At 51.2% G+C, this 18912-nt stretch overlaps 1 protein-coding gene across 4 annotated transcripts in view; it reads right to left on the bottom strand.

The window, feature by feature from the left end:
• Positions 1-1658: 1658 nt before the first annotated feature.
• The window catches only part of ADARB1 (adenosine deaminase RNA specific B1), a 138329-nt gene continuing 121075 nt past the window's right edge, over positions 1659-18912 (bottom strand). For 3 of the 4 annotated variants that reach the window (XM_038581661.1, XM_038581660.1, XM_038581662.1), the window contains exons 10-11: positions 5859-6037; positions 1659-5091 (exon numbers count right to left, since the gene is read on the bottom strand). In XM_038581661.1, the coding sequence (XP_038437589.1) occupies positions 4912-5091; positions 5859-6037 (359 nt within the window). In that variant the 3' untranslated portion in view covers positions 1659-4911. The remainder of the gene's footprint in view (positions 5092-5858; positions 6038-18912) is intronic. The other variant, XM_038581663.1, reaches the window with a different exon arrangement.

Below are 18912 nucleotides of genomic sequence, written 5' to 3'. Positions count from 1 at the left end.
TATGTGGGGGAGCAGCCCGGCCCGCGCCCTGACCCGCCCCAGACGACCCCCGGCCCTTGGGACAGCTGCCCCCGCCTGTGGCACGTGCGTGTGCCGAGGTGTGATGTGAATGTGGCGGGTGTGATGGTGCAGGCCCCCACGGGGCGCCCCACGGAGCCGACGGCCCTGCAGGCATCTGCTGAAGCTGGGTCCCCCGCCTGCCCCGGGGCCGCGGGTGGTGACGACTCGTCTCCCCAGGGTGGCCGGGGGCGCTGCTGGCGCGCGGCCTCGGTGGGCCCCCACCGTGTTCCAAGTGCGGCGCCCGCAGTGCCCGTGGCGTGGGTGGGGGGCGCCCACGGAGTGCAGCCGAAGCCGGGGCGCGACTAGCAAATGGCCGGGCCGAGCCCGAGTCACCCGCGTCTTTAGCAGCAGGACTGCGGGTGCTCCCGCGGCTCCAGCCCGGCTCCCCGACTCTCGCACCTTCGGCTTTTGGCGCCTCGGCCGGCTCACTGGGGTCGTTCCCTCCGCCCTGATTAAGTAACTCATTCATTTTAATTATTTAAAAATATAAGTATGTAGCTAATATCAAAGGTCACTAAGTCACTGCTCATCCTTTGGGTCAGGCTCAGGGCCCTCCCCTCCCCTCCCCGGCCCCTGGCGCATCCGGTGCACGTATTTTTATTGTCCTTCCCCAGGGGAAGCCCCTCGGGTGCTGCGGTGCCTGTTGCGCTCAGGATCTGCCCCCCGCCCCTGCCGGGTGCCCGGGGACACGGTCAAGCGAGCGCCTCGAGGCTCATCCAACAGGCACATCCCCGGGGAAAAGCTTTCCGAGGGCGAACTTGCAGAGGGCATGCTGTCCCGGTCCCTCTCCGCTTAGTCTGTCTTTTTATGTTACATATTTTCATTGCAATTTATTTTTAAGGTTTATTTATATATTGGAGGGGGAGGGGCAGAGGGAGAGGGAGAGAATCCCAAGCCGACTCCCTGTTGAGCCGGAGACCCCGGACGCTGGGCTCAATCCCACAACCCGAGACCACGACGGGGGCTGGAGCCAGGAGTCAGCGGCTCCACCGACCGAGCCCCCCGGGGCGCCCCGCATATTTTCATTTTAATGTTGCTTTTATTGTGGGAAAAGAACAGAATCAAGATTGATGCAAAAGTGGGCAAATTATTTGTTAAATAACGGTGCTTTTTATTCGTATGGGGATTTTGACCTTTAACAAACATTTTCCTGTTTCTTTTTCACTTCACCGTAGAAACGTCAGACAAATGGGGAAGCTTTAAAAAAGAAAAAAAAGCAAAACTAAACTGAAGTCACCCCGAGTCCCCAGTCGTTCACGCGAGACCTGACTCGGCCCCTCCAGACTTGCGCGTGTGCTTGTACGCAGAGCATCCGCGCTTCTTTACCTCGAAGTGCAAATCCCACCGGCCCCTTGGTCTATGAGGACGAGGCCCGCCCTGCACCCCGGTGCCCGGCTCTCCCCACCCACGTCCCCCCAGGTCGGCAGGTCAGTGGGGACGAGTGTCACCGTCCTCCCCAGGGGTGGGCGGGACGTGCACCCAGGGTCCCGGGGCTCAGGGGAAGGGCCCGAGCGCGGGGGCAGCGCCAGGCCGGTGGGGGGCGGCTGGAGGGGCGGGGGGGGGTGCACAGGGACAGAGAGAAGACCCGGCACGCTCGCTGGTGGAACACTGTGTCTTTTATTGAGAACATCTCCAATCCTTTGTCTGTAGGACAGCGTCTCATGCTTGGTTCCGGCTGGTCTGGGTGCGAGGGGGGCTCATGCAGGTCGTAACGCGTGGTATATACATCAATATACATACAGAGGAACCGGGGGCTCGGCGACAGGGGTGTTGGCTGAATTACATTCATATAAAGTGTCCAGATTCTAAAATAAAACAAAATAAAAGCATACGACCCAGTATCTGGAGAAGCAAGCTGCTCACGGGCTCGCTCTGGGGACACTCCACAGACCGCCTTGAACCCTTCGTGGTCGCGTCCGGGGCACGGGCGGCGGCTCCCGAAGCACCAGCAGCCCACGGCGTGGCCAAGCGACACGGGCTCGTCCCCGCAAACGGCGACAGGTGTGCACGGCCGCACCAGAGGAGCCAAGCGTCAGGATGGAGTCCGACCCTGTCCTCCGCGGGGGCCCCGGGGCCGTGACCGGCCGGGTGGCTGGGGAGGGGGCGCAGGACACGCCAGGCGACGAGGACACACAACACTGGACAGGCGCGGTCACGGCCACCCCGCCCTTTCCACTCACACGGTTTGGGGTTGATAAAAGGAATCTTTTGCGAGATTCTCTAATTTCACAGGTTTGGGAGGTGGGAAAGCCAGCTGACTCTACTTCCCTAGATGATTTGGGGTCGGGGCGGACGGTCTGTGGACGGGGCAGCGCACACCGATCCCCTCGGTCTCCCCCCACCCCCCGCTGTTGCAAACGACAAGAAACACCGTCTTTACCACGAAGGCAGCGATCCTGTGGTCTGGGTATCGGGGAGCCCGGGGGTAACAACACATTCCAGAGACACGAACGCCTGCTGAGACGCTGGCTTGCACGTTTTAAAACAAAACAACTGGTTTTGATTTGATTAAATGAATCAATAAGCCTCTGATTCAGAATGGGACCTGGGGCTCTGCGGGGTCCCTGGCCTGGGCGGGGGGGGGGCGGGGGGGCGGGGCTGACGCGGGCGCAGGGACACCCGACCCCCCACCTGCCGCTGGCGGGACAGGTGCCCGCGGGCCTGGACACCCCACGAGGGCGGGGGCTTCCCGGAGCGAGCAGGTCGGGTTTGGCGAAGGAAACGGAAGAGAACCGCCCACCCCCCACCGGTCAAAATGGCCTCAAAATGGAAGATTTTTCGCAAAAATCCAGTCCTTGGCTGTGTCAGATCTTTAAGTCCCTAGAGTCCTGATTACGGGCGCTGTCGGGCTGGAGGAAGGCGCCCCGGGCGCTGGGCCGAGGGGACCGTGGAAAGCGCTGGAGGAGCCGCAGGTCGGCCCCACTCTGCTCGGACACGCAGCCCCGGGCCGAGGCCCCCGCAGGTGCTCAGGTGCTCAGGTGCTCGGGGCCCTCCGTCCCCCGACGCCCGTGGGTCCACGCGGCGCCAGCACGGTCGGCCCCGCTCTGCTCGGGGCGCGGGGACCGTGCCGACCTCGCGGTCACCTGATGGGACGGAGGCAGCCGGACAGACCGGGAAGGGTTCGTACGTTTGTGCAACATGTTTCCACTCAACTTTTCATCAAAATCCACGTGTTTTTTTTTTTTAAAAACTAAGTCCATCTCCCAATCCCCATTAGAAAAAATACCATTTATAGAGAGAGTAAAAACGCAGCGGCTCACGGATGTTCCGCGCGCGGGAGCGTCTGCGTGGGGACGGCGGCCACACCAGCTGACACCCCTCCTGCTCGGCCACACCCCCGCCGCCCCACGGGGCCGGGCGAGCGCCGCTGCAGGCGGGCGGCTGGTGTGGGCGACCCTGCGGCGCCAGCCCCGCGGCTCCACGCGCCCCGGGTGCCACCGCCGGGGACCCGGCGGCTCCGAGTCTCCTGCTCTGAGCGCGTGGGGTGTGGGCGAGGGGACACCAGCCGCTGCGCTCCTGCTGCGCGTGCTCTGAGTCCGTCGAGCTGGGGCGGGGACCGCGTCTCTGCCTACAGCACCCACCAGACCCCCCACTTCATGCAAACGGGGCAGGAAGCCCGGTCGGGCTCCTGTCTGATCCTGAGTGGAAGCAACAAGGCAACTGGTGCAGATCGCTGGGCTCAGGCCGAGGCGGCCCCGGCCCCGGGCCCACACTCCTGACCGGCTGCTGGCTCGGCCCGGGCCCCCCGGCGGCCAGCAGAGCCCCTTCCCTGCCGTGACTACCAGCGTCCAGGCCCTGGTGGGACGACGCCCGCGGCGCGCGGCCTCACCAGCTCCCAGCCTCAATACTGACTTTCAAACATCGTCTTTGATAAAAGCTGGAGAGAATAATTTAAAAATACGCCGTCAGTGGCATTTCCTAAGAACGAGTCTATCTACTTAATCGATTCTATTTCCATCCTGTGAAGGTCTGGACGGCCCTCCACGCCCGTTAGATTCGGAGACAGGAAGAGGGGGGCTTGGGGCTGTGGTTTGTGCGGCGGCCCCTGCGGATCCTCCGAGACCCGCAACATGAAATACTGCTTGGACACCTGCCTGGGCGCAGGATCGCTGCCCGCGTGCTGCCTCTGATTATTTACAAGTGACCCAACGCACGTTTTCCATGATGCGAACCTGGGAGGACCTCAGACGCTTCTGGGGGCGGAGGGAGGGGTGCCAGGGCCCCGGGCCGGGCCCCCACGGACGCTGGCCGCCACCAGGGGGGCCTCGGGCGCGCGCAAGGCCGGCCCCGGGTGCGGGGTCCCCCGTGTGGGCGGAAGCCGTGGGCGGTGGCCCGTCGGGGGGACCTGCCAGCCGCGCGGCTGTCACGGTCTCCTCAGGCTTCTACTTCCTGCCTCTACTTTCTCACCTTCTCCACAGATAAATGCTCTTCTGCAATTAAAATAAGGTGGCCTAGGAGTGACTTGATACATTTACTTACTTTATAAACCACGTTCCTAACTCTGAATAAATTATTTATCCAAAAATTTCACACAAAGTAATTTCTATTTTTCCTAAACTTAAGGAAGCCCTACTCAGTAGAACTCGACTTCTAAACGGAAACGGGGATTGGAAGCAGTCACTGGATTAATTCGAAGGGGTGTGATGCTGCTGCGGAGGGATGCAGGTGGGGATGCTGGACCCCAACCCCCCCCGGACCCCCCCAAAGTGCACGCCCTGCCCCCAGGTCAGAGGTGAGGCTGCGGACACCGCGCTGGACGCCCAGCACCCCGCGTCCCCACGCCCGCCCCGGCTCAGACGTGGGGCTGCGGAGACCGCGCTGGACCGGGCAGCCTCCGCCCCACGCCCCCGGTCAGGGGGTGAGAGAGAACTGATCCTGCTCGGTGGGCTTCTCCACCCAGGCGCCCAGCCCTGCCTTGATGAACGCTTTGAACAGACACGCCTTGGCGGCCTGGTACTCCTTGGCCACCAGTTTGGATTCGTGGTACATGTTGGGTTTAGTGATCTTGGAGCGCAGTAGGTTGGAGGGAACCTGTAAAAAGTTAAAACACAAGTACAGGTGTTGAAGCAGTAACAGCAGGAAATAAAGCTCAGTGAGACATTCAAAATCTGGCGTTTTGTCCTGTGCCGGCGTCCGGGTGCCGTCCCGGGAGGGGCCGCGTCACCGGGGGGGCCCCAGCGCTCTCCCCACGCAGACCCCAGGCGCTGCGGAGGTGCTTCCGAACCCACGAGCCGTCGGCTCCAATTTCAACGTTAATATTCTCAGCTATTTAAAAGCACAGCACCCCTGGGGTCGCGTACACGTTACCCCGGCGAGGGGCCCGGAGGCGCTGCCTCCCGCGGCTGCCTGACTCGGTCCGTGCGGCTCTTGAGACTAAACAGGGTGCAAGACCGGCAGCTCGGGTGCTCCTGCTGCCCCGGGACCGGGGCCCCGAACTGGGCAGCTTCCGCCGAGGGCGCCGCCAGCGTCGTAACAAGCACCTGCCACACCCGGTAAAGGAAATCTAGCAAAGTGCCAATGGAGCAGAGCTCCCGTGGGGAACCGGACTCTGCTGCCGCCACGAACAAAGGCCTAGAGGCTTCTGCGGGCTGCGCGAGCCCTGGCTCTGCCCTCCTCTGGGCGGAATCCTGCACAGAGGGCCCCACGGGGAGGCCGGGCAGGGCGGGGGCACTCCCCGGGGCTGCTCGGGGTGGAGGGCCAGGGCCTCGCTTCAAGGTGAAAACAAAAAGGTTTGGGAGCGGCCGTGTGGACGGCGCGGGGCTTTCATGGGACGGGCTGCGGGGAGGTGGGGCCGGTACCTTGCCGTGCACACGCATCCAGCGACAGTACAAGGCGTGCTTACACAGGCGGGACGCACGGCCCAGCTCGTCCTTCCCTGTCGTGGCATTGATGACCTCAATGGCCGCGTCGCCCACCGTCCAGTTGACGCTGAAGTTGGGTGCCTTCCCCGGCTGCCGCGCTTCCGCGTTGCTGATGCCTGGAACAGAGGGACACGGGCCAGGTGACGTGGCGGCCGGCACCCAGCACGGGGCTCGGTGCAGCGGAGGACGCGCCTCGTGGGTGTGCGGCCCAGGTGCGGCCCCCAGCCCAGGGCTGCCTGGGGATGCCCGTAACCGGCTTGACCGGGCCTGTGGGGCGGGCAGGGCCCCCCCGGAAACCTGGAGCCGTGGGGCACTGCTGAGCTCGCTCCGGTCGACAGAGCTAGGGGTGTGGGCGCGAGCCGCGGGGGGGGTTAATTCAGGCCCCTCGAGGTTGTGCCCCCTCCCGAGCGCCCCGCAGCCGGGCCAGGCGTGGCCAGGCCTCCCCGCCCCGCACACCCTCCACTTGCCATACAAGGAGCCTGAAACCTTTCCTTAGAGCATTGAGATGGTCTTGGCTAACCAAGTCTCACTGGGTGGGCCGAGAGGTTTTTAGAAGACACTCAGATAGCTGGGAGCTGAGCGCTCACGTCCCCCCATGGGTGCCCTGGGCGCGACCACCCAGCCTCGGCGGGGACACAGCCCACCTGGACTCAGACGCCCCACGACGGAGTCGGCCGGTGAGCGGCGCCCCGAGGAGGAGCCCAGCCCCAGCCCGGGCGGCCTGCGTGTCCTGGCGGCCGGGGCGCTGACCAAGCTCCGACCAAGCCCCCCCACCGGGCCCTCGCTCTACCCGGGCCCTGGGCGACCATAACCCCCACCGAACGGAATGGGAAAGCCCGGACCGGCAGGCTGGCCCGAAGGCCGGTGAAGCCGTGTCACGGAAGAGACCCCGGGTCTTACGGCAAAGCACACTCGTCTCAAAGCAGGATGAAAATTCGTATTTACACGTCACCCGTGTCTGCAGTATTTCTTTAAAGGGACCAGAAGGTGTCTCCTGTTGAGTCCGTGCCCTTGTGAGCGGACACTGGGCGCCGGCTGTGCCCACACTCAGGACGGCTGGAGCGCCACACTCGTCATTCCCGGGCCTTCCCACCACGTCCACCTGATGCCCGCAGGCGTCCCTGCTCCTCACCTGCAAGGCCAGCCACTCACCGGTGCTCCCTGGGCCCTCGGGGCTCCCCGCAGCTCCTCCCGCGGTACCCACCCCCGCCCGCTAGCCGTGGGAACCCCGGGGGCTGCCCTCGGCTCCTGACACCCCCGGCGAGAGGCTAATTCAGAGGAGGAATTCAGGACCCCGCCTTTTCTGCTAACCTGCCGACGACTCTCATTCCAACACGTGGGCAGCGAGTTATTCTACTTGACGTAAACATTTCCACTGACGTGTAACAAACCACGAAGGCACAGCCGCAGGAGTTCTCACAAAGTGAGCAGCGCCCGGCATCCTGGCATCCGTCACCAACCGGCGCCCACGGGTATCAGAGCCTCCCTGGCTCCACGGGCGCCCTGCCCGGGTGGGACGGCGCCGGCCCCAGCACGCTGACTGGTGTTACACAAACAGACTCCCTTGTGCGTGGCACCGTTCACTCCGGGTGCGCTGCAGCCTGCCAGCCTTCCCGCCGCACGGGACCCCGGGGCAAGCCACCTAGGCTCACTCACCTCGTTCTGGCTTCCAGTACTTGGCTGTCTTGAAGAGTGTGTGCGTGAACATTCCTGACCACATGTTCCCAGGCACGTATCTCTGATGGATACACACCAGGCGTGCAATGGCTGGGCACGTACATGCCGTTTGCACACGAGCAGTGAGGATACCAGCAAACCAGGTCAGGCTGACTAAAAAAGTCTTCTACTTAACCGTGTATAAATTTTACAGTGACCCATAAACACACCCCGCTGGATGTCTGGTGATAAGCAGGAATAATGAACCAATTAGCAAACTCACCTCATAGTTCAAGAAACCACTTAAAACACAGGAAAATCAAACTAAAGTTACAAACCAATTCCACAAAACTGCCTTCCTAAAAAGAAATCCCACTGGCTGGGACTGCCCCGAGGTCGAGGAACGCTCTCACGAACTGCGCGGCTGCACAGGGCGCTGGCACGGCCCCTGGTACGCACGTCACGGTGGGACAGCACTCACAGCTTTTGGTTAAATTTTGATAAAACTGTCCCGTCAATAAGCAAAGAGCAACAGGAAGATCTAGTTAAGCCCCTCAAGGGAGGCCCGAGCTGACCAGGGAAAGGGAACCTCTGCCCGTGGGCCATCAGGAATGAGACCCGTGGCCTGCCTATGACTCCATTTCCCAACAAAAAAAGAAACAGGAAGACAGAGCCATCATGTATTTTTAAAAGGGTTTAAATCTTCATTACATGCTGATCTTGCTGAGACAGTGAGATGCGTGTGGCCACTCTTCCCAGGACAGGACAGCGATAAGGCTCAGCCCGCTCAGCCCGACACCCTGGTCACACACCCTCCATCTCATGGCTGTGGATTTCCATATACGAGTTCCTCGGCCCGCCACAGCAGGTGGAGCGACAGATGGGCCACAGACACCAGGGTTCTGCTGTGTCACACAGCCCTCAGCACCTCCACCCCCAAATCAGGGCTCCTAGGGGAGGAGCAGCCCTGCGGGGCAATTTCTCCTGCAGCCAAAGCCACCTTTCCTGTCATACTTTCCCTTTCGTCTGTTCTGCTGCTCTGAGTTCACCCTTGCCAAGGAAAGCACCTTAAATTCTCTCCCCAGGCTGCACTCTCTAGGGAACCCAGGCCAAGACTTGGAGATGTTATTGCAACTTCCAACCAAAACCAATCCTGAACAACCAGTTGGCTTGGATGCCAGGTGCACAATCAGGTCTAGACTGCAAGAGCATTTGTTTTGGAGGATGACACAGAAGGGACCAGTGTTCAAGAATGGGCATTCTGCTTTACTGTGAGTTAAAAATAAGTTCAGGCTTTTGTTTCTGGGTGAGATGGAGTAACAGCTGCTGGATTTACCCTCCTTACTAAAATAGTAGTGAACCAGACAAAATACATCAAACACTAGCCTTCGAGAACCTGGACATCAAGCAAGGAAGGGCAGTGTTTCTGAGAGACGGGAGACATATGAAGTGAGCCCCATGAGTGCCCAGCAGCTGTCCTGGGGCTGTCCAGGCAGCACTGTGGAAAGGAGGAGCCCAGGCAGGTCTGCAGACTCCCTGAACCAAGAGCTCAGGAAACTAAGGTGGCCAGAGTCCACAGGATGGTGCACACAGGCAAGAGAGCTGCAGAGGGGCCCCCACCATCAGTGGAGGGCTGATCAGGGCACACACTGCTCAAGACTGGGCCAGAACTGCCTCAAAGGGTCAGAGAACATGCCTGAGGCTCACTCAGAGATGTGAAGAGTTTAGGTAAACAGCTGATGGTATCAACCACTGCATAGAAATATCTAGAATATAAAAAAGATCAGTGAACTTAAACACACAATAAAAGGAACTAATCAAAATGAAACACACAGGAAAGACACTGGAAACAAAGAAAACCCAGCAAATCTGTGATCTGTCAGACAAACCTATCAGCCTGACACCCAAGTAACCAGGTTCTGAAGGAGGAGAGAGAGAAGGGGATACAGAAAACATGAATAAAAATTCGCCAAATTTTATGAGATCAACAAATGCACATATATAAGAATCTCAATGAAACCCAAGCAGGAGGAACGTGCAGAAAACCACAGCAAAGCACATCATGACAGGCTGCTCCATGCCAGTATGAAGAGAAAATGTCGAGCACGGCCAGAGGAAAAGTACCACATATGGAGGAGCCAAGATGAGATAGCAGATTTCTTACTGCGAACTGTGCACACAGCATGACAGGGAACAATATCTTCCAAGTGCTAAAAGGAGAAGAAAAGAAAATCCCACCATTTCAGCAAAAATGTATTTGCCCAGAAATATATATTTTAAAAAGGAGTGCAAACTAAAGGCTTTTCCAGACATCTCAAAGCTGAAAGAATTCATCAACAGAAGACTTGCACCAAAAGGAATGTAAAAGGAAGTCCTTCAGGCAGAAGGTCACAATAGGGGATGAAAACAAGGATCTACTTCAAGCAATGAGGAGCACCGAAGTGGCAAATCTCTTTAAAAGCTAACTGACTGTCAATATAACACAATATATTAACTATACTGGCATTAGAATAAAAAGGTTAAATTAACAAAATGCTAATTGTTGAAACAAAAATAATAGTGTAGCATGGGATTTTTGCCATATGCAAATGTTAAAAGTACCACAACAATACACAAAGGCCAGGAGAGAAGGAACTGTGAGTAGTCTACTAGGACTTGAGGGCAGACTGTGATAAGCAAAGGTATAAACCACTACATTAACAAAAGGTTAGAGCTAAAAGTCAAGAAGGAATTAAAAAGAAATAAGACATAATGCAAAGGAAGAAAAAGAGAAAAAGAGGATCAAAGACAATACAGAACAAGTAAAAAGTAAGTACCAAAATGACAGATTTAAACCTCACCATATCAATATCACAATAAATGTAAATGTGCTAAACACCCTAATGAACAGGCAGAGATTGTTAGTTGGGGAGGGGGATAGAGCAGGTCCAAACACGCTGACTACCAGAAACATGCTTTAGATACAAAATAATGTAAAACAGTTTAAAATAAAAGGATGGAAAAAAATACACTGCGCTAGCACTAATTGAAAGAATATAGGAGAGGATCCATTAATGCCAGACAAAAAATATTTCAGAATGAGGAACAATAAGAGAGATAAAGAAGATTATTTTATCATCTTTAAAGGATATATTTATTAAAAGGAATCCACAATTTATTAAAAGGAACCCATAGTCCTAACTATGCAACTATAAAATCCATCAAGTAAAAACTGAAAAAAGTTGGAAGGATAAATAGACAAAAGCACGGTATTTTCAATACTCTTGTCTCAGTAACTGAACGATGAAGCAGAAGATCAGTAAGGACATAAAAGGACATAAAAGACACGCACAATACACTCAACCAACTTGCAGACCACTCTACCCAACAAGCAGCAGGGATACGTTCTTTTTAGGTTTTCATGGAACACTGTCAAATACCTCATCCTGGTCTGTGAAACAAACAGAAATTTAAAGGATTCAAGTTAGAAAATGAAACTAAGAATCAACAACAGATTCATCTCTGTAAAATCTCCTAATATTATGAAACTGAATAGCAGACATCCAAATAGCCCATGGGACAAAGTCTTCTGAAAGGAGTGAAGGTGATAACACAGCATTGACAAAATTTGTGAAGTGCTGTGAAAGTAATAAAGAAAGGTCTCAAAACAACGGCCTCAGCTAGTGCCCTAAAAACTAAAAAAAAAAAAAAAAAAAAAAAAGAGCAACTGGAACAAAGTAAGCAGACAATAATAAGATCAGAGCTGAAAGTGTTTTTTTAAAGAAAACCAGAAAACTGGGGGGGGGGGGGGAACCCACCACCAACAACCCATGAAACCAAAAGCTGGTTCTCTACAGAAAAATCCATAAAACTGACAATCCTCTAAGTAAATAGTTGAGGAAAGAGAAGACACAGAGCAGCAGTATCAGGAATGAAAGGCGTGGCATCCAGAGACACTCAGATGTTACTAGGATAATAAAGGAATGTGATGGACACTTTCATGGCAATAAATGCGACAACTGAGATGAAACAGACAAATGTTCCCGAGAGACATGAATCACCAAAGTTCACTCAAGAGAAGAACAGATAACACAGGTAGCCTACATCTATCCTGTTACAGATAGTGAATATGTAGATACTTCCTCACAGAGGAAACCTCAGGCCCAGATGGCTTCAGTGATGAGTTCGACCAATGTTTAAGAAAAAAATCTAAGGGCAGCCCGGGTGGCTCGGCGCTTTAGCGCCACCTTCGGCTCAGGGCGTGACTCCAGGGTCCTGGGATCGAATCCCACATCGGGCTCCCTGCATGGAGTCTGCTTCTCCCTCTGCCTGTGTCTCTGTCTCTCTCTCTCTCCGTGTCTCTCATGAATAAATAAATAAAATATTTTTTAAAAAAAGAAAAATTCTAAACCAATTCTTCCAGAAAACTGGAGGAGGAAATGGTTCTCAGTTCACTTTATGAGGCTAGTATCACCCCTACGCCAAAAACAACCTGACAAAGATACTCAAAGGCAACTACAGGCCAGTGTACCACAGCTATAAATATATATATATATTATATATAAATAAATAAATAAATATATATATATATATATTCTAAGCAAAATTTTAGCACATCAAACCCAACAATTTTTTTCTTTTTAAGATTTTATTTATTTATTCGTGAGAGACACACACACAGAGAGAGGCAAAGACACAGGCAGAGGGAGAAGCAGGCTCTATGCAGGGCCCGATGTGGGACTCGATCCCAGGACCCCGGGGTCACGGCCTGGGCTGGAGGCAGATGCTGAACCACTGAGCCACCCAGGTGTCCTCAAATCCAACAACATTTAAAAAGAATAATACATAACGACTATACAAGGTTTATCCCAGGAACACAGAGTTGGTTCAATATTTAAGGAACTCCATCAATGTCACCATATTCCATATTAACAAACTAAAAAAGAACTAAATGATCCACTCTACTGAGAGTAGAAAAAAAGGACATGACAAAATCCAACATTCATTCCTGATTAAAGACCTCTTAGCAAACTAGAAATAGAAAGTCCCTTACGCTGACAGAGGCATCTGTGAAACCCCACAGCTAACACTGCGCTTCGTGGTGAAAGACTGACTGCTCTCCCTGAGACTGCACACAGGACAAGGGGGTGTGTGCTCGGCCCGTGAGCTCCACATCATACTGGAGGGCCCGTCTGGGTGCCACGGAGGAAGGAACAAGGCCTCTGGACTATCAGGAAGTACTAAAACACAAGCAACGTGACCATCTATAAAGAAAACTCGGTGAAATTTATAAAACACCTATTGGAACTATTATCTCTTTATATCAGCAACAGACAACTGGAGACTGAAACAAATATGACATTTTATTTATTTTTTTAAAAAGGTTTTATTGATTTATTCATGAGAGACACAGAGAGAGAGAGAGATAGAGGCAGAGACACAGGCAGAGGGAGAAGCAGGCTCCATGCAGGGAGCCCGACACAGGACCCGATCCTGGGTCTCCAGGATCACGCCCTGGGCTGAAGGTGGTGCTAAACCACTGAGCCACCGGGGCTGCCCAGAAATATGATATTTAAAAAGCAGCATAAAAGATACAAAACATTTAAAAGTTAAATCTGACAAAAGATGTGTAAGAAACGTATACCATAAGGGGCTAAGCACTGCTGAGAAAAAGGAGAGCCTAAAGAGGTGGAGAGGCATCTGTGCCGTCACCCAGAAGGCTCAAAATCGTTAAGATGTCACTTCTCCCACAAATTGATCTACATGTTCATTGCAACCTTAATCAAAAGCCAAACAGGGTTTTATATAGAAATTGATAAGCTGATTATGAAACTCCTGTGGGGGCACCTCTGGGTCTCAGTCGGTTAGCATCCAACTCTTGATTTCAGCTCAGGTCGTGATCTCAGGGTCACGGGATCAAGCCCCACGTCAGCTCCATGCTCAGCGCAGAGTCTGCTCGTCCCTCTCCCTCTACCCCTCACCTCGCTCATGCTCTCTCTCTCTCAAATAAACACATAAAATCTTTAAAATTGCTATGGGGCAGCCCGGGTGGCTCGGCGGTTTAGCACCACCTTCAGCCCAGGGTGTGATCCTGGAGTCCCAGGATAGAGTTCCTTGTCGGGCTCCCTGCATGGAGCCTGCTTCTCCCTCTGCCTGTGTCTCTGCCTCTCTCTCTCTCTCTGTGTCTTTCATGAATAAATCAATAAAATCTTTAAAAAAATAAAAAAAATAAAATTACTATGAAATGCAAAAAGGACCTATGTGGCCAAAACCACGTTGAGGAGGAAATACAAAGTTGGAGAACTAATTCTACCCAATTTCAAAACTTACAATAAGACTAATAATCATGACGGTGTAATATTGGCATCAGGACAGACTGTGTAGGTTCCCTAAAAAGTTAAAAATAGAGCTAGTCTATGACCCAGCAATTGCACTACTAGGTATTTATCCATAGGATACAAACACAGTGATCCGAAGGGGCACCTGCACCCCCGCGTTCCCAGTGGCCGTGTCCATGGGGGCCGCACCGCGGGAGGAGCCTCGACGTCCACGGACAGATGCTGGAGGGAGGAGACGTGGTCCCTGTGCACCCCGGGTGTCACTCGCCGTCAGAGGGGGGAGATCTCGCCATTTACACCTACGTGGGGGGAGCCGAGGGCGTAATGCTGAGGGGGGCGAGTCGGCCGGGGAGAGACATGATCGCGCGGCCTCCCTCACACGGGGACTAGAGGAAACAGCCCAGAGGGTCATGGGAAGGAGGGAAAGTAAAACAGGACGAAATCAGAAAGGAAGACAAACTATAGGAGACTCTTAATCATAGGAAACAAACAGGGCGGCTGGAGGAAGGTGATGGGGTCACTGGGGGACGAGCATGAAGGAGGACACAGGATGGGACGAGCACTGGGTGTTACATATAATCTATGAATCCCTGACTTCTAAATAATATATGATATGTTAACTAATGAATTTATTTATTTTATTTTTTTAAAAGATTTTATTTATTTATTCATGAGAGACACACAGAGAGAGACGCAGAGACACAGGCAGAGGGAGAGGCAGGCCCCATGCAGGGAGCCTGATGCGGGACTCAATCCCGGACTCCAGGACCACTCCCTGGGCTGAAGGCAGGCACGAAACCGCTGAGCCATCCAGGGATCCCAACTAATGAATATAAATTAAACTAAATTTTTAAAAGACAGACAAAAATATCAATGGAAGACATTAGTATCCAGAAACAGACCTCTATGTGGTTTTTTAATAAAGATGCAAAGGAATCCAGTAGAGAAAGAATGAATTTTACAGTAGATGGTACTGGGTCAACTGGATAGATCTTAAAAAAAAAAAAGAACCTCAATTCATACCCCGCATCCTATACAAACATTAACTCAAAATGGAATATAGTCCTAAATTTAAACACTGAAACAATAAATTTTCTAAGAAGAAAAATCTTTGTGACACTTACTTGGCAAAACATTTCTTAGATAGAACATCAACAGCATGACTTAAGAAAGAAAAGTTGATAAATACGAATCTATCAAAACTAAAATTATCTGGTCTCTGACAATTAAGAGAACGGAAAGAAACCCAATTTCATATCATGTATCTGATATAGATCTCAGAACCAGAATATATAAGTAATTCTTGAAGACGGTAAGAAATTAGGCAACGGAGTAAGAAGTGAGAAAAGTTTTGGACAGTTTATGGAAGAAGGCATACAGACGCAAAATAGCACATGAAAGCCGCTCAGCTTCCTAAGTCACTGGGGAAATGAAGTCAGAACCACAAGGAGACGCCGTACAGCCTGGAAGGAAGCCCGGACGGCTCCTTGCCCCGCGGCCGCCGGGACGGGAAGGAACCAGAGCCTCACGCAGCCCGGCCAGGAGTGTGAAGGGGCACAACTACTTTGGGAGAGCGTGACGGTGTCTGAAAAATACGACCTGCACCTGTCTTCTGACCCACCCTTTATACTCCCAGGTACCTAGAGAAGTGGAAGGGAACGCTCTTAGCAGCTTCCTTTGCAGCGTTTACGGCTGGAAACAACCCAAATGCCACCGACGGCTGGACAGACACACAAGTTGTGGTTCATCCACACAACTCAATACTACTTAGCAATGAAAAAGAGTGACCTACTGGTTTTATTTTATTTTATTTTATTTTATTTTATTTATTTTATTTTTTCCTACTGATTTTAAACGCCATGAACACGGATGAATCTCAAAATAATGATGCTGAAGGAAACAAGCTAGATAAAAAAGTACGTATCTTTAAATAAATAAAAAAGTACGTATCTTGTGATTTTTGTAAAATCCTAGAAAATGCAAACTAATCTATCTGGGCAGAGCGCATATCACTGGTTGCCTGGGGGTGGGATGGGGGAGAGGCTGGGATTGCCAAGGGCACCATGATACGGGGAGGTTGGTGGGTAGGCTCGTTACCTTCCCTGTGCAGAGGGCTGCTCGCATGTAAACGTCTTCAAAACCTATCAGATTGTATCTTTTATTATTTTATTTTATTTTTTTTAGATTGCATCTTTTAAACATACAGTTTATACCAATTATACCTCAGTGACGCTTTGAAAAACACTACAGGGCAATTTAAAAAGGAAAAAATATTGTTCTCATTGGAAACTAGCACCTTCAAAGAAACAAAACAAAAAACAAAAACAAAAAACAAAAAAAGAAAACTAACACCTGCTCATTTTTGCAGAAGTTCAAAAATTCACACAAACTTGAGAAAGTAAAGCTACAACACCCAGAGATAGCCACTATGATCATTTTTGTGGTAATTAAGCAGATAGAAGCTTCACATCTATGCTTTAAACAGTAAGCACACTTGTGTCCAACCTCTGAGATCCCGACTGGGTAGGTTTTGTGGGTGGGGTCGCTGAAAAAAACCCGAAAACTAAAACTATCTGGGAAACCCCTCCACAAGTAACTCTTGGAGAGTCTGTAAGGCTTCTTAAATCCTCCCCTCCTCCTAAGAACTCTTCCTTCCCAGATGAGAATCGCCGTTTTATTTTATTTTATTTTATTTTTTAAGATTTTATTTATTCGTAGAGACACAGCTAGAGAGAGAGAGGCAGAGACACAGGCAGAGGGAGAAGCAGGCTCCACGCAGGGAGCCCGACGTGGGACTCGATCCCGGGTCTCCAGGATCATGCCCTGGGCTGAAGGCAGTGCTGAACCGCTGAGCCACCGGGGCTGCCCCCGAGAATCGCCGTTTTAATCCCTATCCTTCTGGCAAACACACCATCAGCGTGCTTGAGAGCACGCGTGCACACACGCTCTGTGCGCGGACTTCTGTAACGTACTGACCCCGGATCCGCTCTTGGAATCTATTCCCAGGTGAGCTATGTTCATAGCTACACAACCAAACTATGCTTAGATTTCTGGGTATGTTGTTAAATTTGGTTTTCGAGTATTAAAAACACTTAGGAGTTTTGCATCTTTGGTCCTAGGTGATGCTGCCTGTGGTTTACTTTTTATTTGTGCCTCTTTCGCCCACTTTTGGAATGAGGTCAACTGCTCTTCCCTATGACCTGGAAAAGTTTATACAGAGGTGGAATTAAATGTTCTTTGACAGACTGATTAAACTCTGAGAACTTGTTGGAAGGTAATCTGTGGATAATACTTTCAGTGTCTTTGCTGGAAACTTACTTTGCCACATTCTTCTATTTCTTTTTATTTATTTATTTATTTATTTATTTATTTATTTATTTATTTATTTAATTTTTAAATTCTTCTATTTCTTTTGGGGTTAATTTTGGCAATTTACATCTTGCTTGTCCTCTGGTGGCTGTTGTTGAGATTTTCAAATTTTTCAGTATTAGAGCTGCATAAAGAATCCTCTTAAGATTCTGATGCCTGCCTCCATACCTGTAGATACACCTCGATTCCGACTGTTGATTTTTTTTTTCCGACTGTTGATTTTATCTGATGTTATACTACTGTCGGATGGTAGATCTTATTGTTGTTTCGAATCAACACCTTTTAGATTTTACGATGACCTGTAGCCTTGTTCCTGGTTCCATCCCTCCCTCTTGCATCCTGTCTCTCCCCGATTTTCTTCCTTCTTCCTGTAGTTAGCTTCGTATTTAGCTCTGCTCTCCTTTCCCTCTCAATTCTGGGCCAAATGCTTGGCTCGGCGTTTTTCACTCATTCATTCAAGGCCATGCATGCTTCTGCCAAGGGAAACCATGGCTCCATCCCATCAGTTCTGATATGCGTATTCTAGGAATCCAGTTTAAGCACTGGCTGCTTCTCTGATGGAAGAATTACTGAAGAGAATCTAACCTCAGAGTGGCTGAGGCCTTTGGGTTTTAATTTGAACGCTTTCTAGCTAACTTTAAGTTTTAGGGTCTGTAGTAAGAGAAAGTAACCCGTATAGTTAAGGAGTCTGGACTAACCACCCAGGACAGTGACCATGTGATGCCCTGCAGAGCTGCATAGTGTGACAGACTTGAGAGGACAGGGTTAATTAATCCTGTTAAAGAGTCCAAACTGCTTAAAGGAGACCATTTCAAGCATAACTTCAGGTGGATCCTGTCCCATGTCACACCAACTCCTCAAAATCAGACCAGTATTAGGTCAAAGCCAGCAGTGCTTTTCAGTCTGAGTCCAAAGGCCTGACAACCAGGCCAGATGGTGTAAATTCTAGTCCAGTGGTAGGAGAAGGTGAGAGGGGACGTCCTAGCTCCATCAGTGAGGCGGAGGGAAAAAGAGGTAAATTCTTGTTCCTCCACTTTTTGTTCTGAAGAGACTCTCAATAGGTTAAAAGATGCCCACCCACACTGGGGAGGGCAATTTGCTTTATGGAGTCTACTGATTCAAATGCTAATCTCACTCTGCCAACACCCTCTCAGACAGAAATAATGTCTAATTTGGGGGCCTGTGGCTATTCAACTTGACACATAAAATGAGCCATCACAGTACATTAGTTTACCCTTCCTTTCCTAAATAGCTTTTTGTGTTTCCTGGAGTTTTCATTTTCCTTTTTTTTTAAAAAACTGCTCGCAAAGAAACATTTTACTTTCACATTATCATTAAGACCATTTAGTTTCTCAGGCTATTTGTTAAAATGCATTCACTTTCTTCTGAAAAAAAAAATGTTCTTTTTAGAGCTCTCTGACATGATTCTCTGTTCTAACTTGGAATTGTTACTTTTTAGTCTTGCTGATAAATTATCTTTTGTCATTGTGTTCTTGGATTTACAAAGTATTCTTTCTTGGATTCCACATTTTTCTCTTTCTTACATGTCTTTTTCATTTTGCTAGAGTGTCCTCACTTTTTTTTAAAGATTTTATTTATTTATTCATGAGAGACACAGAGAGAGAGAGAGGCAGAGATACAGGCAGAGG

This window comes from Canis lupus, chromosome 31 (assembly GCF_011100685.1).
Source record: "Canis lupus familiaris isolate Mischka breed German Shepherd chromosome 31, alternate assembly UU_Cfam_GSD_1.0, whole genome shotgun sequence".
Taxonomy (NCBI): Eukaryota; Metazoa; Chordata; class Mammalia; order Carnivora; family Canidae; genus Canis; species Canis lupus.
The sequence above is the reverse complement of the archived record's forward strand: the minus strand, read 5'-3'. Positions and strand labels throughout refer to the sequence as shown.